This window comes from Syngnathoides biaculeatus, chromosome 9, assembly GCF_019802595.1.
Source record: "Syngnathoides biaculeatus isolate LvHL_M chromosome 9, ASM1980259v1, whole genome shotgun sequence".
Lineage (NCBI taxonomy): Eukaryota > Metazoa > Chordata > Actinopteri > Syngnathiformes > Syngnathidae > Syngnathoides > Syngnathoides biaculeatus.
Genome location: NC_084648.1, coordinates 1,711,384 through 1,733,028, shown reverse-complemented (window position 1 = coordinate 1,733,028; position 21,645 = coordinate 1,711,384). Strand labels below are relative to the sequence as shown.

At 42.2% G+C, this 21,645-nt stretch overlaps 1 protein-coding gene across 1 annotated transcript; it reads right to left on the bottom strand.

Moving 5' to 3' along the window:
* Positions 1-1,043: 1,043 nt before the first annotated feature.
* Positions 1,044-19,984, bottom strand: LOC133506078 (lysyl oxidase homolog 4-like). The gene is made up of 15 exons (XM_061829823.1): positions 19,937-19,984; positions 18,835-19,103; positions 18,149-18,756; positions 17,378-17,589; positions 13,000-13,038; positions 12,725-12,929; positions 11,938-12,118; positions 9,137-9,291; positions 8,893-9,060; positions 8,272-8,434; positions 7,894-8,137; positions 6,654-6,769; positions 6,411-6,547; positions 2,123-2,234; positions 1,044-1,600 (listed from the first exon to the last, which is right to left on the bottom strand). Exons 2-15 carry the CDS (start codon positions 19,100-19,102, stop codon positions 1,530-1,532), a joined length of 2,679 nt encoding a protein of 892 aa, XP_061685807.1. The 5' UTR covers position 19,103; positions 19,937-19,984; the 3' UTR covers positions 1,044-1,529.
* Between the last annotated feature and the right edge of the window lie 1,661 nt (positions 19,985-21,645).

Sequence of the window (21,645 nt, the reverse complement as noted above, 5' to 3'; positions counted from 1 at the left end):
GGCCTCCATACCTCCACTGGTATGTCATCGGGACCAACTGTCACACACAATTGATTATTATGTAGCAAATAAAACACGAGAGACTGTAAAATGAAACAAAGAAGTTTCTTCCCATCAATTTTTTTTGTGATGTGTAAGCAAATTGTTAGCGTTAACCTCCACTCTATTTTGGTCACCCCTGGCTTATGAAAATCCTTCTTCAAGATCTGAGTTAATACTATATATTGAGCCAATTAAAGAAAGACAGTCACTCAACGTTTTAGTAGACAGATAACTAATAACGAGGGTGTTTACTATTAGAAAACCTTTAAAGATGTATTTAAACACACACACACAGACACACAATTGGAACAGCATTTATGAGCTATTGTTGTCATGTAGTTGAAAATGACCCATGTGTCTTAAACTCACAGTCATGGGAGATTTACCAGCGTGTAATGCACGTGTGTAAGTGGAAGTGGTTGGAAAACTCCATAAAACACAGGCTAGCTGAGGCTCCCTGGGGGGGAGGATAGCAAAGGCAGTCGCTCTTTTTCCAATGCTTTTTAACTGCCAAAGGCAACAATGGTGTCTGTCCACTGCGGCAATGCGACTGGACAATGCATTGTAAACAAACGCAATTTCATCCACTATTTGTGTCCATTTTGAAGGGTAGAGTTGACTGATCAGATTCATCTTAATCCTAACACTATTTTTTATTTTTATTGTAAAAAATCTGCAGGAAAAATAACCATTCCTTAAATAACCATGTTTGTCATTCTGATGTTTATTCTTGCTCTACCATTTAAGTAATGTTTAACGCGCAGTACTGTGGCGCTTCCAGGTCTCATCTGATGTTACCATTGTTGAACAGGTGAAGAACAAACAAGTAAATGATCTCTCATAATAAAATTAACAATACAAAACACAGCCACGCACGGACAATGCCAACTCAAAAGTACAATAAAATCTGCATAAATTAGAGACCTAACATTATTCCAGAGAGGTAATATAAAACTGTACATGACAATACATGTGCAATACATTACAATATTTATTCAAAGAAGGCAAAATAGCACCATGGAGTTTAAAAAATGTTGATTCTCATTCAAAACCAAAAAGCACACAGGTGTAACAGTAAAAAATGCATTTGCAATTGGAAAGTGAATGCAAGCAGACAGTTGTTACCTGTGTCAATGTGGTGCCTTCATGTCTCAATGTACTGTGCTCATGTTTTGATCTTTGGAATTTTACATATTGAAAGAAAAAAAGAAATCCAAATCATTTGAAATGCTTATAAAAATGTAAATTAGTCAACATTTTGTTTGATGCGTGCTTTCCTTTTTTTCTATTTCTCAACATTTCTCCTTCACTCATTTGATTTGAACTGCCTCTGCTAGACAGTCACTGGGTAGCGAAATTCTTCCTTTTCCTCCAAAACCCCCCTCGCCCTCTCATTTATTCTGTCTCAACGTCTTCTGTCTTGTGATGTTGAGGTGAGCTGAGGAGTTCGATGGTTCTTCTGTCCCTGTATGTGTGTGATCGTTCATTCACAGGAAATTGTTGGTGATCTGACGCTGGTGGTCAAACAAGTCCTCGATATCAGCGCTGTAAGCGTCACCTGATGAAACACAAGAAACGGATTTACACAGCAACAATTGAAGATAAATTTACATTCTGGCATGTCTTGTGTTCTCATCCCCTACCACCTTAATTTATCATCCCTTGTTATCCCATCCTATTGCATTCCCATCACCCCCCATTTTTGCCACTCCAGATGATCTTACTCCATCTCATGCCATTAGCCCCTCCCATCTTATCTGACCTCAACCCTGCTCATTACCTTCAACTGCTTCTCATCCACCATTTTCGCCCAGTTAAGGTCATCATTAGCTTATCCCCTTCCATGTCGCCACCTTAATCCTGGTTACCCCAGCTCATTTCACATGCCCTGTCATCTAGTTTTATTTCCTCAGATACACTCATCCCACCCCACTTTAATCATCATCTCCTCTCATCTCATCCTTATTCAGATCATTTCATCAGGCATACTGTTCTCATCCCACCCTAACACCCCATCCCAATGAATTTTGTTCCACCACAGACATCTCATTGCATGTCACCTCTTGTCTTTAAATTTTACCTGCATGGCACCCGAACATGTAAACGCGCACTCCATCATATTTACACCTGCAGCGGATCACATTGTTCTTGAAATCAGACTCAGCCATATCCAAAGATGGGTTGACCTCCACCTGTTAAAGGAGACACATGTTCGATTACACAGTTGTAAGGTATTCATATACAATAGTAAATTACTGTATAAACCCAAAGTATCTGGTGAGTGTAATGCTTATTTTTTCAAAGATCAACTGCTGAATTCGCATGAGAATACATCCAAGAATATTTGTGGATATTGGGTTGATTCTGCTTAATTTACAATAATTATAGTCCTAGGCCAGCCCTATAAAGATAATGCTGATTTCCGCCCCCCACGCCTACCCTAGCAGCATTGGGGTGATAAATTGGAGTTGGGTCTAGACAAAGCCAAAGAATCTTTTTAATAATGTAAGAGTACAAATGAGAACTTTTGGCAGTTAGGTAACAGGAGGCCTTCCATGTAGGCGACTGAGGAGCCGCAGGATTATTGTTCTCTCTTTTCCTCAATAGCTCAAATTGAGGGTTAAAGAGATGAATAACTTCACTTTCCCGTTATCTCTGTGCCGTATACAAAAACAGCCAAGGGACGCAGTCGACAGTTCTGGTTTAGATTCAAGTTGCAGCCTGTTATTAGACTGTTGCCACAACTTGTTTTCCACCGTCTGTGCTGCCTACTGCTATATGAGCAAAGCGTATACTGTAAATTAATTTTCCCATTTTCCAAATTAAACATAATGTGACCACATACTGTAATATTATCCATCTATCCATTATCTGAGTCACTTATCCTCACAAGGGTTGTTGAAGTGCTGGAGCCTATCCCAGCTGTCATTGGGCAGTAGGCGGGGTACATCCTGAATTGGTTGCCAGCCAATCGCAGGGCACATAGAAACTAACAACCTTTCACACTCACAATCACACCAAAGTGCAATTTAGTCTCCAATTAATCTATTTTTTTGGGATGTGAGAGGAAACTGGAGTTAGGCACGGGGAGGACATACAAACTCCAAACAGTCGGGGCCAGGATTTGAATCCCGGTCCTCAGAGCTGTGAGACAAATGCTCTAACCAGTCGTCTACTGTGTTCCCATGTCATATTATTGAAACCCTAAATCCAATGAATTGGAACATTGTCTAAACCGTAAATAAAAACAATACAATGATTTGCAAATTCTTTTCAATCAAGGCTACATAATCCAAATATTTATTAAATCTGATTCACATTATTGTTTTTTTTCTTTTCTTCAAATATTCTCACTTTGAATTTGATGCCAGCAACACATTCCCCAAAAACCGGTCGCGAGGCAATAAATGACTGGGAAAGTTGCCAAATGTTCAACAAACAGAAGTTTGGAACACTCCACAGGTGAGTGGCGTGACTTGGGATAAAAGGAGCATTCCTGAAAGACTCAGTTGTTTACAGGCAAGGATGGGGAGATGTCCAATACTTTGTAAACAACTGCGTGAGCAAATAGTCAAACAATTCAAGAATAATATTTGTCAACGTACATTTGCAAGGAATTTAGGGATTTCATCACCTATGCTACACATTGTCAACAGTTTCAATGAATTTGGGGAAATCTCTGCACATAAGCAGCAAGGCTGAAAAGCAACACTGAATACGTATGACCTTCAATCATTCAGGATGCACTGCATTAAAAACAGGCATCATTGTGTTAAGGGTATTGTCACGTAGGCTCAAGAACACTTCATAAAACCATAACCAATTAACACAGTTCGTCACTACATCCACATTAGCAAGTTAAAATTCTATAATGCAAAGTGAGAACACAGAGAAATGCAGGTGGCTTTACTGGGCTTGAGTTCTTCTAAGATTGACTGGCGCAGAGTGGAAAAATGTGCTGAGGTCCGATAAGTCCACGTTTCAAATTGTGTTGGAAAATCATAGATGTCGTGTCCTCCAGGCTAAGAAAGAAAATGACCATCTGGATTGTTATCAGTTCAAATCTTAAAAGCCAGCACCTGTGATGGAATGGGCTACCCACGGGATGAGTAACTTGCACATCTGTGAAGGCACCAATAATGCTGAAAGGTACATACAGGTTATGGAGCAAGAGACGCTGCCATCCAAGCAATATCTTTTCCAGGGGTGTCCCTGTTTATTTCAACAGGACAATGCCAAGCCTCATTCGTCACCCGTTACAACTTTGTGGATTCATTGCAAAACAATGCGAGAACTTCATTGTCCTGCCAGCAGTCCCCAGCTGTGTCCCACTAAAAACGTGTGGTGCATCAAAAAGTGCAAAATATGGAACTGGAGACACGAGACTGTTGAGCAACTGAACTTGTACATCAAGCAAGAATGGGAAATAATTCCACCTGCAAAGCTTTCAACAATTAGTGTCCTCATTTCCCAAACATCTGATGCGCATGCCCACGTCCCAAATTTTTTGAATATGTTACAAGCATCAAATTCAGAATGAGTGAACATTTGCAAACCAAACCAAAACAAACGTAATAATTTTATTCAGTTTGAACATTCAATATTTTGCCTTTGTAATGTGTTCAAGTGAATGCAGATTATTAAACAAATCATGGCATTCTGTCTTTATTTATAATTTACAAAATAACCCCAACTCCATTGGAATTGGGGTATGTAGAAATCTACTTTTACTAATGTTATGAAGTTTAAACTGTCCTTAAGTATTACTCTTTTGATTTGCTTTTCTGGACAAAATTAGTCATATTTAGACATCCAGGGATTTTGGCTTCACTCTTCGATGAAGTATTGTTCATGTCATGTAAATAGGAGCTTATTTTGTATATCAGTCGAGGTTGTCAATATAGGTAGAGACTTTACGGATTGGTAATTAGCAGTGATAAGGAGCCATCAAGCTGGGTTCAACCTGATCGACCGCTTCAAACATATATGGTCCGAACAATGGCTGCCATTTTTTTTTCAGGCCACACCCAAGTGATGGAAGAAAGCTGAATGGGCATTTGTGAGCTGCCTCCCTCCATCTCTCACTTAGAAAATGTATGGAGCGCTGCCCGGTCACGTAGTCACAATGTCCGCTTTTAATGTCTGTGCATGCTTTGATGTCTACTCAAGGCCTTGCCGCTGCATATGTGCCATGCAGAACGACGCATGCACGTCTGAGGAAAGCATCCCTGACAATGCAAAAGCTTAGAAACTAATTAGAAAGGATAAGGATCATCTACGTGGTGCCACTTACTTTGGAGTCAAAATAGAACAAATGACAGAGCGGGAGAACAGATGAGTAGGCCAGCACAGTTGATTGGGCGTTTAAGAACAGACAAGTCCAACCAACCTCAACATAAAAATAAATAATGTGAAGTGCTGAGAGTTTGTCAGCTGGCCAATAAGCTCCAGTCTCTCACTAATAGCAGGTCTACTTTCTATATAAAGCCACATTAAATGTACTGTCCTTAAACACACACACACCCTGAAACAACATGCATACAGCATACCTGAATGGCTGAATGCTTAGCCAAGAGCCACTTCGCTACAATTATAGTCGGTTATCGCTTTTATCCCACATGGGCTTGCAGATTTTAAACTTTTACGTTTTCCCTTTTTCAACACGTTTGCATGCAACTTGGCATTCATTTTGGGCGTATCTGCCAGATGGCTGAATTTTTACCCATGTGTTTTCCATACATTTATACTGTTTAGGTTCACAGAGAAGCTGGAGTTTTTAACCAACTACACTCGTGGTGATGACTTAATCACAGCACAACCACATATACAGTAGACACACGATAGTCACAATCCCAGCTTGAGTGTTCGACTAACCTAATACACTGAGCCCCCATTTATTGCTGGGTAAGGATGTTCCAGAGCCACGTGCAATGGCTGAGAATATGTGACGTGGACACACCATGGAAAAAAACAAAAAAACTCCCCGTGCATACTGTAAACATATACTCTAAATGTACATTGTAGACATCTTTAAACTAAAAAAAGAAAACAAACGCAAGAATAAAAAGAAAGAATGCCACATGTTTTCTAGTGTATTTGTTTTAGATATAATATGTGCCTCCATGAAGTGGGGCTTAGTCCACTGTCATGTGATATCAGCATGTGTGAGTGTTTGTTCGTGAACAACAAATGATGAAGTAGAACATAGCAGTGAAGAATGTTTTAGAATGTGCGAGGATGTAGGAGAATCTGAAAATATGCGCACACTGAAGCCCAAATTAACAGCGTTTGCCTACACTCAAACTTACAGATTGAAGAGAGAGTTTGCTGGAAGCTATTTTTCTATAAGAACCAAAAAGCGTCCTCACCTGGAAGACATACTCGCCAGGTCGCACGTCTGTGATATCGATCCACTGGCAGTCAATGTCATGGCGGTAAGTATCCCAGCAACCGATGGAGATGCCTTGCTGACCCATGTTGTAGCAGGAATAGCGCTTCTGGAGGCCTGGGAGTCAAAGGGGGGGTATGAAGATTTCAGTGGATTGTTTTGTTGTAATTATTGATAAAATGTCTTTTTGTTCGAAATTTGAATTTGAAACCAATTGTCTGACCATCGGGGCAGAAGGTGTCCTCAAGGCAGAAGCTGGCTTTGTGACCCTCAGCTACCCTGGTTCCATTGAGGGTCAGCAGATCGTAGTGGGTAAACACCTCAATGCTGTGGTAATGCCTAAGAAATAGGAAAGGCTGGTACTGCATTTCATTCAAGAAGAGAGCTGGAATATCTTCAATGCTAAAGAATTCCATAATTCAATAAAATTTTGTTTGAAGTGCTCAATCCGATAACAGTTTATTCGGGATGGGAAAATTTTTTATTTTCGACAAGAAAATGTGCTTGTTCTGAACTATTTGATTTATTTTTCTCCAAAAGATACAAAATAAGATAATGGATTAAAAAAAAAAAGTAATTGCTTTTTTATGCTTCTCCAACTCTAATGGCATCCTGCATATTTACATGGTATCTGCGCAGTCATGACTAGTGTTTTGTTACACAATTTACGACATAACAACGCATTAATTTCTAAACATGCACATACATTTTTAGGGAGGCAGTGGAATTTCTCATTCTAAATAAAGAAGACCAAATCCTGTTGTGCAGTTACAAAGGCGTCGCACAGTGGGACATTTATCTGTTTGGTGTCTCTCGTTATAGAAGCATTCCCGCAAGAGGCACAGGCAAAATTGGGAAACCAAAGCAATGTGCTGGCTGGCTGGTTGGGGAGGTAGTGATTGAGGCTGGAAGAAACTCTGAGCTCTGCCTCTTTTGTTTTAGGACACAAAACCTCAACAGCTGAGTAAAGAAGTCCGGCTGCTCTGAGGTCAGTCTTAACAATCAACGAGGAGGCTGGCTCATCAACTAGACGAATTTTAAAAAACAACGTAGTTGTACGTTATTTATAGCACAAATCTATCAACAAATAGCACTGCATTGTGTCTAACCACGTGACGCCACCTCACTCATCAAGTGATTTGTCAACAGTTTCTCTTCAATTTTTTCTTTTTCCCAATCTTGCAGTGCAATCTTGTGAAGATTCCCAGTGTATGAATTTGAAAGATATCGAGAGCGGTAATATTTTCCTTCATTCGCGTCTTAAACTAAAGTTTATCATTGCACCTTTGGGAGTACCATGTTTCTTCACTCCCTCAAAGGTTCTGTTTTTGTACCGTTGATGCTTATCTTTTACAGTTTGGGCGCAGATCTGTGCAGCCTGCTGGCCATTAGGTTATACTGTTATGGGATGACAGAAGGGACAGAAACAGACTCTTATTTGAGCTCCATTACTGTCATCTTACCTGTGACACTGATGCCAAATCCAGTTCTCCCTGGAGGCCCGAGGTTGGAAATCAGCACGGCCAGTGTTCATGATGCGGGAGGAAAATCTCAGCAGTCGGCGATGTCCGTAAGGCCAGTTCATCCTGGCAGCAGAAGAGGAGAGGCAGTTCTCTTCATTGGCGCAGGTGAGCATGTGAAGGGGCCTGTCTTCCAGGTAAGATGACTCCTGGAGCAGCTGGGCATCCACTATCAGGTCAGGAGCCGCTGTCAGGGTATACGAGGGTAGTTCAAAGTCGTTGCACGACAAATCTTTCTCTCTCTCTCTCTCTCTCTCTCTCTCTCGATGTACAAATATCGTGTATATACGTGCATGCACATAAAGTGTGTTTTTCGCTCACTCTCCACGCAGGTGACTCCAGCGGCTCTGCCATCGCCACCTCTGGGACAGTAGACATTTGTGTTTTTACGACATTGCTGGATGGACAGCTCAGAACCCACACAGTGACTTCCACTCAGAATTACTTCACGGGCATCACTGGAGCCAGCCCAGTACCAAGTTTCCTGGACACACATGGGTGGAGAAGGTTTTTGCACAGTTGAGTGTTTCAAAACCAAAGAATTGTGTCTCTCCTTAAGGTTTTGTTTTGCTTTAAGACTTCAGAATTTATCAGCACATATGATCCCATTTTACACTGTTTTTCGTAGCTGAAATCTGCCTTTCAAACCCCCCAACACAACCACTTTGCCCTTTCCATGCGCAGCCCTATTTTCAGCTTGTTTTCTCTGAGAATTTCTGTCGATTTCTCTTAGCCTTACTTTCCCTCTTTTATTTTCAGAGTGCTGGAAGTGGACCTTCGAGAAGCCTATAATTACCTCAGGCCTCGGTAATAACACAGCACAGACACACAAACAGCAACCCAGAGGAAAGGGAAATGTGGGAGTAAGCAGGGTGTATGCCAAAAAAGGGAGTGAGGCAAAGGGTGATAGAAGATGTTATATATCTCCTAAGAGTTGATCACCTGGTAAGCTCTGGAGGCGAAACCCAAGCCGAGCTGTCGGCACACCACCATGGCCTCATTGATGCCCCAGTTCTCGCTGCAGACCGAGCCCCAGCGCTTCACTCCTCCGACCTCCATCAACACTTCTACGCGGCCTTCGGATTTGTCTCTGCCTCCTGCCAGTCTCACCTAAAGGCAAAGAATATACTTTGTACGCCTGAACACTGCCGTAGATGAGCCTGTGTCAATTGTGGACGTGTCTCACCGTGGTCTGTGTGCCAGTGTAGGGGACATTGCAGCGGACCGCCACATCCTGCTTATGCTTGATGGTGTACAGTGGCACCGGTTTGGATGGACATTCTGTCAGCGACTTCTCCCTGCCCGTGCATTGTACGCTGTTCATATGGATGGGCCCGGAACCTGGGATGGCAAGATTCCGGGAATTGTCAACGTTGAAACTTTTTCGTGGGAATGTGCAAAACTTGCTGGTTAGGTTATAACACAGAACTTAACACATTGTCAAATGTATCATAACCGTACAGATATGGTATTGCGATTCAAAGTTTCAACAGCACGCTCAGACCTCTGATGTGGCCTGTTGAGAGAGAGAGAGAGAGAGAGAGAGAGAGAGAGAGAGAGAGAGAGAGAGAGAGAGAGAGAGAGAGAGAAGAGAGAGAGAGAGAGAGAGAGAGAGAGAGAGAGAGAGAGAGAGAGAGAGAGCCTTTTGTCCAAATTACTGTACACTCCATCCTGCTCACCGCAGCCAAAAGTCTTTGAACTTGCAGAGGTCTGTGAAGGTGTATGAGACCAAAGTTTTATTAAGCCCTATATTTTTTTCACTCAAATAGCCACTGATGTCACCAAGCCTTGAGTCAGGTCACTCTTCTCAAACTGCACCACCCACGAGCCCTCCCAGAACTCCAGCCCTGGCCACTCTCCTGTGTTTGTGCAACATGGTTAAATTGGTCAGAACGTTGTCTAGAAACATTAGAAGCGGCAACGCTTTGTTGTGACATTTACTGGAGTCATTATTTTGATATAATACAAGCACAGCGCCTACTTTAAGCACCCTAAAAGCTTTCCATAAATTACTTCATTAAGGCAATTGGAGAGAAGGAAATGCAGGGTCATGCTATGTTCTCATTGGGGCAGAAAGATAATGGCAGGAAATTATCTTAAGTGCAGCAGAAGTAGGGTGAGAAAAATGGACAGTATCTCAGCTTGTGGAAGTGAGGCCCATTTGCTTGGAAAATATATAAAATTGTTTTTGGTAGAAAATTGCACGACAGGGTTTCCGAGGCCACAACAGGAGCTCTAACAAGAGAATGAATGTGTTTGTACTGTAGGCAATTTTGAGGTCCAGGTGTTCTGCTGGTCAAACAACTGGTCATGGGTAGATGTAGTCAACCGTCAGCTTGTCAGATGCAAGCAGCAGTCTCGCTCTAAACGTATTTGTCAGAGTTTATTCGTCTACTTGGGTCCAAAGTTCTTGGAATTCTGCATCAGACTATTTAGAAGTTCACATTTAGACTCATTGCTTTTTTTCTCTCACGGGAATTCAACCAGAAATCATCCTAAAAGTAATGAACTGTAATTTGTAGAAAAACAAAATATTTTGGGGTTGCTTAAATCTTTTTTATTTTGAATTAATGAATGATAATAATATGCCCTTACCCTAACGCCCTAACCATAACCACTTTAAAATTATGGGCAACTATCGTGTCAACAGCAACGGATGTGTGCCATGCAGACATAGTGACGTTCACCATGCTATAATACTAAATATTACCTTACAGAGAAACAATTTGTTTATATATACTCTACTGTATGTTTCTTGCCCCCCCAAAAATATAATTACAAATAACTGGAAAGCTTGGTTTCATGGTTTTAGAAATCAAGTCGCACAGCACACAGATTTGCACTGGAGCATCAAAGAAGGAATTTTGTTGAATCTTCTTGCCTTTGCTCAATTCTTTCCACCCACAGCCCCAAAACATGTATGCTGGGTTTATTGGAGCTTCTAATTTGCCTATAAGTGTGAATGTGAGTGAGAGTTGTGTTCAGAATCAGATGGTTTAGACTAGCTTCCTTCTAATCCTGCAGCCTACAAAATCAATGAAGGCAGTGGGGGCCAGCCAAAAACCAATGATTTTGTTTTCAATTTCCCCTACCTTTATTTATTGCAATAGAAAGGCAATAAAACCCAATAGGTGGGGATTTTATCGCTACTTTCTAATATAGCCTCCCCTTTTCTCAGTAGCAACTGTCCATCAGTGAAAAATGGCATTTAGGCCAACCTGCTTAAAATTAAGGCCTCCACTTTTAAGAATTTTTAACAGGTTGCTCGAATTGTTCATCATCAGTGAAGCGCTGACTCTTAAATTCTTCTTCTGAAGGTCCAAAAGGGTAATAACCTGATGGTGCCAGATCGACTGAGTAGCGAGAGGGTGTTATGGCTGTCCAGCAAAGTGATGACTTCTTGAGTTCCTTTAGTTGTAATGGAGGTTATACAATACCAGGTCTTGGTCTTTGGTCCTTAATCCCGGACACCCACTTCCCCATAAGCATTTTGCAACCTTTAGAAAATGTTTAGTGGTGATTCGCCTTCCGAAGCAAGTAATTCAATAACTGCTTTCTACTTCTGACGGGCATCCAACAATGATGTCATTTCCAAAATAGCTAACAGGAAGACGACAGGATTGAGTGGAACTCAAAAAATATATATATCTTCAAACAAGTATTTAAATTCAGCGATTGGCTGGCGACCAGTTGAGGCTATGCTCCGCCTCTTGCCCGAAGATAACTGGGATAGGCTCCAGCATGATAGCGACCCTTGTGAGGATAAACTGTACAGAAAATGAATGGACGGATGGAAGTATTTACACTACAAGCCTTGAAACTTTTCTCCCAGAAAATAAATTTTTGATGTATTTAATAAAACTGGGCTCATTACTTTGGACTGCTGCTTGTACAGAACAGAAGACTATACAGTCCAACGTTTTGTGATAAACGTGCTTACACATGTGTTACATTGTGTTGTATGTTGTACTGTATGTGTTGTCTCACCCTCTCCCAGCTGAGCTCCGGTCAGGGCCTCCTTGGCGGTTCCGAAGCCCAGCTCTCTGCAGACAACGTTTGCGTCAGTGATGTCCCACAGGTGGTCTGCCACGGTGCCCCATTTGCCCTCTTTCAGAACCTCCACGCGGCCCTCTCCGACGCGGGGCCCCGCCTTTAGACGGACGTTACTCTGGTGGGAAGAGCAGTGTGAGTAAACATTTGCTGTTTTGGAGCATGTTGGGATGCTTTTTTTATTTGAGAATGTTGAGTTTTCCACTTCCATGTTCATTCTTCAGCTTGCTTATTTTTTATGTTTGTTAGCATCTTCTCTCTATACCCACTTTGTGGTTTAACCCACAGCTAAATTGAAGACAAAAAAAAAAAAAAAAAATCAATAGAGGACCCCTTCAACAAGAATGTAATACATTTCAGTGCCAAACAAACTATGCACATATTAAAAGCACTCAATAGTACTGTACCAGTTTACAGTTCCAAAGAACTGCACTGCACTTTGTAATACATGTACAGTCTGGGACTTGCTAATTAAAATAAATACAAATATTTGAAAGGTTTTTTTGGTTTGATGAAATGCAAAAAGTATAATAATAAACACACTGTTAAATATTAGTTATTAGTTCTCTGACAGTATCAATCAAAGGTAGAAATGTAAAAGTGTTGTATTGCGTTGTATTTCGTGTGTGCAGTACAAGTGTAACTAATATTTTCAGCCGACAAGTATTAACAGTTCAGTTTCCATGAATTACTATTTACAAAGAGATTACGATCCCAAACTGACCGACACGGGGTGTGCATATCTTCGGCCATTGCGTGCAAACTGTGATCCCGGGACACAGCGGACTACAGCGTGCATCCCCCCCGCGCATGGACCGTCTCTCCTGCGGAGGGACAGCTGGGCCTGGCACTGTGACAAGGACACCTCCACCCCCTGACACTGCACCCTCTCCACCCAGTAGGCCTTCTTGGTGACCTGTGTTCTCAGTCTGAGAAGGAAGGTTGGATGTAAAGTGCAGGCACGTGTGAATGTTGCCTTTCTAGAAGAACTAGGTTTACCTGGATGATGGGTCTGCTAGTTTGGAGTCCCACAGTTTCCTGAAAGAAAACACCATATCGTAAATGTATTGTAATGAAACTTTAGAAAGATACTAAAAAGAAGTAAGCAACTGGAGGTATTGAGTAGACAGAACAGGACACTGTCTGAGCTGCTTCCTGGAGGCCACACTACAATTAATTCAATCATCATCCTTGTTGCGTTCTTACAAGACACTTGGGCAGTTGTCTGTATCTGTGAATGAGCTACAATATTTCTTCTCTTAAAGTTTCCTGTCATGAGTTTTTGGTCATAATGTACATATTGCTTATGTCGCTAGAGGAATGTTTGGGATTTTAAACTGTAAATTGTATGAACTAAGCTGCATCACATTATTGAGTAGAGGACAAAAGTGTACACACACTAGCCAAATTTAGCTCATATTAATCTATTTAAACTTGTGTTTTGGAAAATTCAGTCCAAAGTTTGTGTCTGCGAACATACACACTGAGCTAAAACTGACACGGATTGAAAATGGCAACGATCAAGATATATAAAGTTTCACAAGCCAGACAGCGACTGGAAGGTGTCATTTTGTCACGCACACTCACACCAAAGCTGACCACTTGCCTCAACCAGTGTGACCACAAGCAGGTGCAGCCTCACGGACATCCTTTGTGAATTCAGTGAGACAGAACACCGAGTGCAGACACAAGTGTACACTTCAGAGGGAGTGTTGGTGTTGGTTACCTGCACCACCAGACCAGTGATGCAAATGTAAATATTGGGAAAACTAAAGTGGGAGATGGAATCATGCCCGTTCCTAAATCCAGAAATCCGACGCTGACAAACTCTTTTGATGCTATGATGGCGCTAATGCCTCAAGAACTGTTCTGTAAAGTGCTGTGCAAAAAAATTGTTGTTTTAGCAATGAGCACATATAACTAGTCAGTCGCAGCAAAAATACAAAAAATAATTGCAGGGCACTGTATTTGTTTGAATCTCAGCTCTGGCCTTTCTGTGTAAAGTTCTCCACGTGCTTGTATGGATTTTCTCCGGCCACTCTGGACCTTACGTACTAATTACTGAAAAAACTTTTTTTTTGGTGGCGTTAGCCTACGAGCGCCGTTGAAGAAGTTTCACAACTCAGTGAAGCAACAAGACAGTAAGGGGGTGTTAGTTCACGGGGTTCTGATGGGTGAGGTTCGTGGGGAGGAGGAGGTGAGAGTCACCCGTATAATTGCCTGCTGTGCTTGGCAGTGCCTGCAATGCGGTCGGACTCGAGCAGTAGCATGTTGGTTCACACACAGCAGACGTGGAAATATGCACGTACATATCAACTTTCCCTCTGTCGCCGCCTCTTTTAAAAAGCCCTAAATGCTCAAAGTGACATGATTACCCAGCGTCATGACTGCATGCCTGGAAACAAGAGGCTGGTGATGTAAGTCTCTCTCTGAACTTTTTATAGGATTTGCCCAACCTCAGACAAAGTGTGCTATTTCGGATTCAAGTCTCAATATATTCCGTGTAGAGGTAGTTGTCCTGTAGGAGGTTTGGAGAAAAGGACGAATATGACAGCATCAGCAGTGAAGTGTTTCTTTCTTTTTTTTTTTTTTACCTTGAAGAAGGCTTGATGCAGTATTCTTATACGGAACCCTGACCACACAATCCCAAAAGCAAGATTGGAAAGAGAAGCAATGTCAAAAGAGAAGCGATAACCTGTTATTATGTTGTGTTAGCATGAAGCTGCCTGAAAGAAACAATTGGGTGCGTCAAGTGGTGGCAGGTCTGACTGACTCCATGCACGCACGCACCAGAGACAGAACAAACTCACAAAGGTCTTAATCAAGTCCTTTTGACAGAATGTTAAACTTAACATGATTCATAGAAAAGGAGAAAGCAAGATGACGGGGAAAAAAAGGATTATGGATGTGATTAAGGAAAGTGTGAAGTAAACAGTCTGCCATCCCACTTTTTTGTAAACATTGCAAAAGACTGGGAGGTGGGGTGGCAAATAAGATCAAATACACCCCAAAAAGAGTGAAAAACATAAAAAACCTAACGATGACAAAAGCCAGGTTGTTCATTTTGAATTTTTAAATGGAAGGAACTCTTTGTCTGTAATTAAAGCTCTTCAAATGGACATCCAATAAAAATCCCACATGAGAGAAGCTGGTGATGGACAATGACACACACTTGTTGAAAGGAAAGCTTACAGGATCGCTGTTCATTCTGACAAGTTGACAAGCATGGGTTTTTGTTTCAATTCCGTCAAATTCGGTAAATCAGCCCCAAGGTGTTACAACTGTGGAATAACCCATCTGAATACTTCCAAGTACTCAAAGTTAAATACAGTAACTATGTTATTCGCCAAGTCACGAGCCCTCAAAATCGGGAGGTGCCAGTGTAACGGTAAATCACATCAAAGTTGAAAACCTCAAATAAATATTGATCTCAAATAACTTGACCAGCTTAACCAGATGCCATCTGGAGACTCATTTTGTGTTTTTTGGCCCAAAACAAAGTTAGCGCAACAAGAAAGTCTTACTTTAGCTGTTTACAACCGTGTGACGTGACAGCTTGCAAAAATGTACCCGCTGCTGAATGCTGCATTCTCCTTGAGAAGTGCCTGAAGGGTTTTTTACAAGCTCTGTCGCCAGTCAGAGTGAGACAACTGACAAACAAAAACATCTGCGCAAAAATTGTTTGTCTCCTGTCTCCTTCTGTCAATACGGCTGCATGATAGAGAAATGGACTGCTGCAGCAAGATCGCGTAGAGTCTCCAATCAATGCATGTTTTCGGGATGTGGGAGGAAACCGGAGTGGCCGGAGAAAACCTACACAGGAGAACATGTAAACTCAACCCAGGCGCCGACTCAAAACTGTGAGGCCGAGGGTCTACAGCTGCCCCACCATGTAGTAGCGGAAATCTACAAAATAGCAGAGATCTGGGATTCCTGATTGTAGACATCACCAAAAAGGAAATGGAGAAAAGTTTTTGTAAAAGAGCAGTGAAGACTTTGTAAAACCTCGTCATCAAGCCAGATCAGCTGTGAAGACGTTCTTCCATCCACTCATTTTCTATACGGATTTGGATGAAGTTAAGAGAGGGATGGTCATCGCTAGTTGCGGCCGTTGGTGCTAGACGTGTCCTGCTGGGAGGCCGCTGAACAGGACAAGGACAAGGGGTAATTATTGGAGACAGATGGCACAGTGCAGAACAGCAATCAGTCTGGTTGTGCCGCTAGCCAGGCTAGAAAAAGACCTCTGTGGCCAGCCACACAGGGGACTTTTTTCATGTTCACATTGGCACGTGTATTTGTGTGCATACATAGATTTGGTTTACGTAAAGTCTTGTACGATGCTTTTCTGTGGAGACGAGTATTAGCATTTATGTGTTGGCGTTTGCGTTAGGGAGTCTAAAGTCAATCTGAAGTTAGACAGAAACGTTGCATTCATGGGGACGAAATTCACATATGGATTTGCAAAAAAGACTTTTCTGTCTTCATTCTGTCAATACTTAAAGCGAAATGCGTCTCAATCTTGTCATGTAGTTTTGTGAACCACTGCAGCTTTTCTGTAAATTACAAATGTAATTTAAACTTGTCAAATTGTTCCAAATACATGTTTATCCTTTTATAGGGTGCTCGTGAATTTTAACACCAGAATTTTCCAGGGGAAAATCTGGTTTTAATTTCAAATTATAACATTACAGTATAAACATATATACATTTATATTCATGATAATGATAAAAATGTCACATTGGGGCAGCAGCGTGTCAAGTTATGATGGACAATCTGATTTAAATATAAGTTAGCAAATGCAGATGTTTTTTCACTAAGAGCCTACGACTCTTTGTAAGAGTAGTACGGGTTCTGGAGTTTAACATCTTATAGTATTACATGTGCTCCAAAGTTGAGTTAATTAAATGCCTTAAACATATAGTAAGATACGCATCATGACATGATTTTTTTTTTTTTTGTAATTCTGGGTCAGACATTGATAGCACACTCCCTTAGATTATTATTAAGGCGTGCAATGAGGCCAAGTCAGCCAATGGACCAGACAGTCCTGGTGGACACCCGGCTTTGGATCATGACTCGTCCAAGTCATGCCAAGTGTGGTCGTACTAACGGTAGCAGTTGCGGTTTGAATCCCAAAGAAGGATGGAACAGCAATTCAGGCACGGGCACTACGAGTCCGCAAAAGGAAGTGCCTACGACCACACTTTTCCATCCCTTTCATAGCCTGTGACTGTGTATGCTTGTGCATGTGCCTGCTCTCTCTCTCTCTCTCTCTCTCTCTCTCTCTCTCTCTCTCTCGCACTCACACACATGGACACACACATGCACACACACACACACGCACGCACACACACTCACACACACAGAGTCACTCACCTGTAGGCGTTTTCATCAAACGCCTCGGCAGAAGGGAATCCCAACATGCCGCAGACGACATGGCTGCTGCTGAGGTCCCAGTCGCGACTGCACACATGACGCCATTTCCCACCATGCTTCACTTCCAGTACTCCCTCGGTCACCAGACCGCCCCGGCCACCGGATAGCACAGCCCGCAGTCGGGCCTCGGCCAGCTGAACACTCTCAGAACTCTGAAAACATTCGTAAAATATGATCTCTCTCTCTCTCTCTCTCTCTCTCTCTCTCTCTCTCTCTATATATATATATATATATATATATATATATATATATATATATATATTTTTTTTTTTTTTTTTTTTTTTCAATCCTCAATTAAGCCTTTTATGTCACCCTAATACAGATGAGGGATTTAAAAGACGTTAAACACAAATGATGAACATTTTGTCTCTCCAATCTAAATGATTTTACAATTGTCTCGAATTAGATGCTAATTGCTAATTCAAAGATATGCATGCATGTGTTAGAACATACATGAGCTTCAAGTGGAGTACTTGCAGTGTTTTTTGATTCTACATTGTCTGAAATAGACATACAGTAGTAATTTGTTTCTGTCTCTCAAGCACAATCTACACTAATGGATCTCAAGGTGTTGGATTAGTGGACAATTGGGTCCAAAAAATTACAAAAATCTCAATGGCCTCAAAACAGTATCTTGACCCTAATGACAGGCTGCTGTACTCTAAATGTGCCATTTTTTTCTGAGAGTACACGTTAGTATGTATGTTTTACCTGGATGTACTGTGTATCCGTCTCAAGTCCCATATCTTGATCAACAGGGTCTGGCTCAATATGGTTCCCGCTGTATGGCTGATACCTCTCAGGCTGGGGCGGGGAATATGTCTCCCCATTGGACTGTCTCTCAGCCTGGCGCCTCGATGCAGGTGGTCCTCTCCTCGGCGTCTCTTCCTCCCGCCTTGGGCTGCTACCGGCTGCCGGCTGTGATGACACCTGCTGCCCGAGTGGATGTGATTGCCCTCTATACCTTCGTGGGATCTGGATCTCATGGCCGTTCTCCTGCGGCGAGATCCTGCTGCGGCGTGAGGATGGCGTGTTGCGGTTGAGGGCGATCTCGTGGCCTCGACTGAGAGAAGAGGGGTTGTAAGATGAGACGGGAGGCTGAGGTGGCTGTTGCGGTGTTCTCTGTCTTGGTTGTCTCTGCTCGTGTCTGGAGGAGGAAGGGGCCTCCACTCCTGAAGCACCATTGCTCCTCAATGGGCTACAAATGATCCCCAGGTCCTCAGCGTGGGTACAGTCATGGACTCCCCAGCCATTGGAGCCGCATTCTGCAATGGAGCGCTCAGTGCCTCTGCAGTTGACATTGTCCAACCAGATCTTACCTAGACAACAGAGAGCGTAGGGACACAGTTACACAGAAACTGTATTGTGAAAATATCTCAAGACTGGGTGGGACATACCTTGTCCCTGACCAAACTTGGTACTGTGCGCCCAAGTTAAACTTTGTTGAAATCCTAGCTGTTTGCACACCACATTAGCCAAGTTCAGATCCACCTGGTCGTCGCACACTGTGCCCCAAACCCCATTGTAGAAAACCTCCAGACGCCCTTCGTTGGCGTCGCGGCGGCCTGTACCCGCAAGCCGTAGCTTCACCTCCTGTGCAGGAAGCTCAGAGGGGTAGAGAAGCAGCAGCAGGAAGATGCTGAATAGGGAGCTGAGGAACAGCATCCTAGAGGGGGGAGAAACGGAGTGTCACATTAGGTGAGGCATTATGGAATGTGAAGGAGAAACTCCAGAATAAAAAAAAAAAAAACACACACACCACAAAATTCCTTTAAATCATTCAAAGCGCGATTGACATTCCTTCCTTTGACATAGCATATAATTAGAAATTGCTCCTCTTCCCCTAATGTGGCATTCGGAGTTTATGGGTGGTTTTATTCTGTTTTTTAAATTGATACTTAAAGTGATCTGCAGGACAGTGAGAATGCTGACAAATGGTTCTTCGTCCGAACCAATCAAGGTAAGAGGGTTAATGGCGCTAAAAGTAGCCCGTCCATCCAGCCAAAGAAAATGTTTGGTTTTCCGCAAACCCTCAAGTTAGGCAGCACGGATTCAGCCAGCAGACACAAAAGCAAACAAACACCATCGTCTAAATATTGTCAACATCAGGTATGTGGCTTTAAAAGAAATCTGGTCTATAAGCAATTATAAATGATCCTGAAAGCTTTTTCTTCTTACAAATAGGAGTGATACTGAGGTGGGTTCAGATTCTGTAACGTACTTCGATTACACTTGTGCGTAACTCGAATGTACTGTCCTGCAGTATCATTTCATTTACTGTAGGAAAAGGATCATTCAACAAAGATTGCCTAGAGCTGAGACAAGTGTAAAATCACTCCCTGCTGCTGCAGCAAATGAACTAAAACGAGTGTAAAGTGGCCGCTGCTGCGAATGAACTCTCGGGGGAAAAAAAAAAATCTATTCAAGAACCGATAAGATTAAGAGGAACTCACCTGATGAAGCTTTTTTGAGAGCAGAAATTGATGAAGAGGAACTCACCTTATCTGTTGTTCTCACTTGATGTCGCTGGGGAGGGAAGGACTGAGGGAGCACCGCATGAAAAAAGCAATGACTTTTGCTCCTTCTGTCCCTCTAGTCTCCACATTTCCCTCCCTCTTTCCTCTTTTGTCACTCCCTCAGATGGACAATTTTATCCATCCCTCCCATTATCCCAATTAAACGTCTTCTCACGTGTTCAACTGGTTTTACTTGCAAAATGTCCGGCACAGAGATTTTATAACATTATATACTATATATATATATATGTATTTCCCCCCCAGTTGTATAGCTATTGGTACCACTTGAAGATTATTCTATGAGCATATTAATGCTTTTGGCTGCAGGAAGTTCAAGGTCTCTGCCCTCCTTTTAGAAGGGTCACATGGTCTGGAGGACACGTGAGTGTGTTAACTTATACAAGGCCATATTTTTGACACATGTGGACACATGTGTTAACTTATACAACTCCATATTTTGCCAAATTGCATGTACTCCTATATGTGCTCCTATCAAGTCCTCCAGTCCTCACTCATAAACACTCAATCACACAGGTGAATATTGAAATGTTACTTAACTTCCCGGGCACGTGTTTATCCCACACAATAACAAAAACACACACAATGTACACCCCGTGTTACATAATGTTAAGAGACACACGGTCACCCCACGGGTCTTGGCAGACTACAATTACAGTGCTGAGGTTATCAAGAGCTGAGTTGGATGTGGTCGCCAGTAACAGACTTTTTTTTCGCATGAAGTTTCATAAGCTCCTTCGTCGTGGCACCACCTCCCTTGATGGAAACCCTAAAAATACAGCTGGACAGACTCCCATTGAAAGTTTTCACCAAATCTTGTGCAAAATACAGTAATTCTTCAAGTCAAAGTTAAGGTTTGCCTCAGATGGCCGTGAGCACTGTGAAAACAGGTACCGGTAAATATTTTCCCACCGCCTCATCTTCCATATATACAAAAATTGATGATCAAGTAGTTTTGAAATCACAAGTCACATATGGTGTATATTTAGTAGCTATGATTGCATGCTTAACTGTTGTGTAATTGAATGTATTGCGATTGGCTGGCGACCAGTTCAGGGTGTACCCCGCCTCCTGCCGTTGATAGCTGGGATTGGCTCCAGCACTCCTGCGACCCTTGTGAGGATAAGCGGCTCAGAAAACGGGATGGACAAATCTTAATGGATTTACTGTACCCCCCCCACCCCCAAATGCTTGCAATATATCAATGTCATTATTCATTCCAAGACATCTTTACATTTTTAGATTTTCACATTATAGAGGTTGTCACATGATTTGCTTTTGCAGGCCACATTAAAAGATGCAGCAAGCCGGAGCTGTTCCTTGGGGCCTTGAGTTGTGCTGTATTTGAATATTGGGCAGCCGGAAATTTCTCAGTTTTAAACAGTTGCAGTTCATCACCCGCAGCAAAGACGGAGAAATAACAGAAATGAATCTCACTGGTAGTGTCAGGCCTTTGGAATGGCAGAATGGTTAATATTTTCCTGTATAGAATGTTAGATGTACTTCGTGTCTCTATTTTACATACAATATTTTGCTATTTCGATGCATCTTTGACATTTCTATAGTAAATGAACGCACGATTAGGACGAATCCCTGTGGCGAAACACATGCAAATTAGACTCAAGCGCCCCCTCTAGCGTACTAGATAATCGTCACGAGAAATCAGCCTCAAAA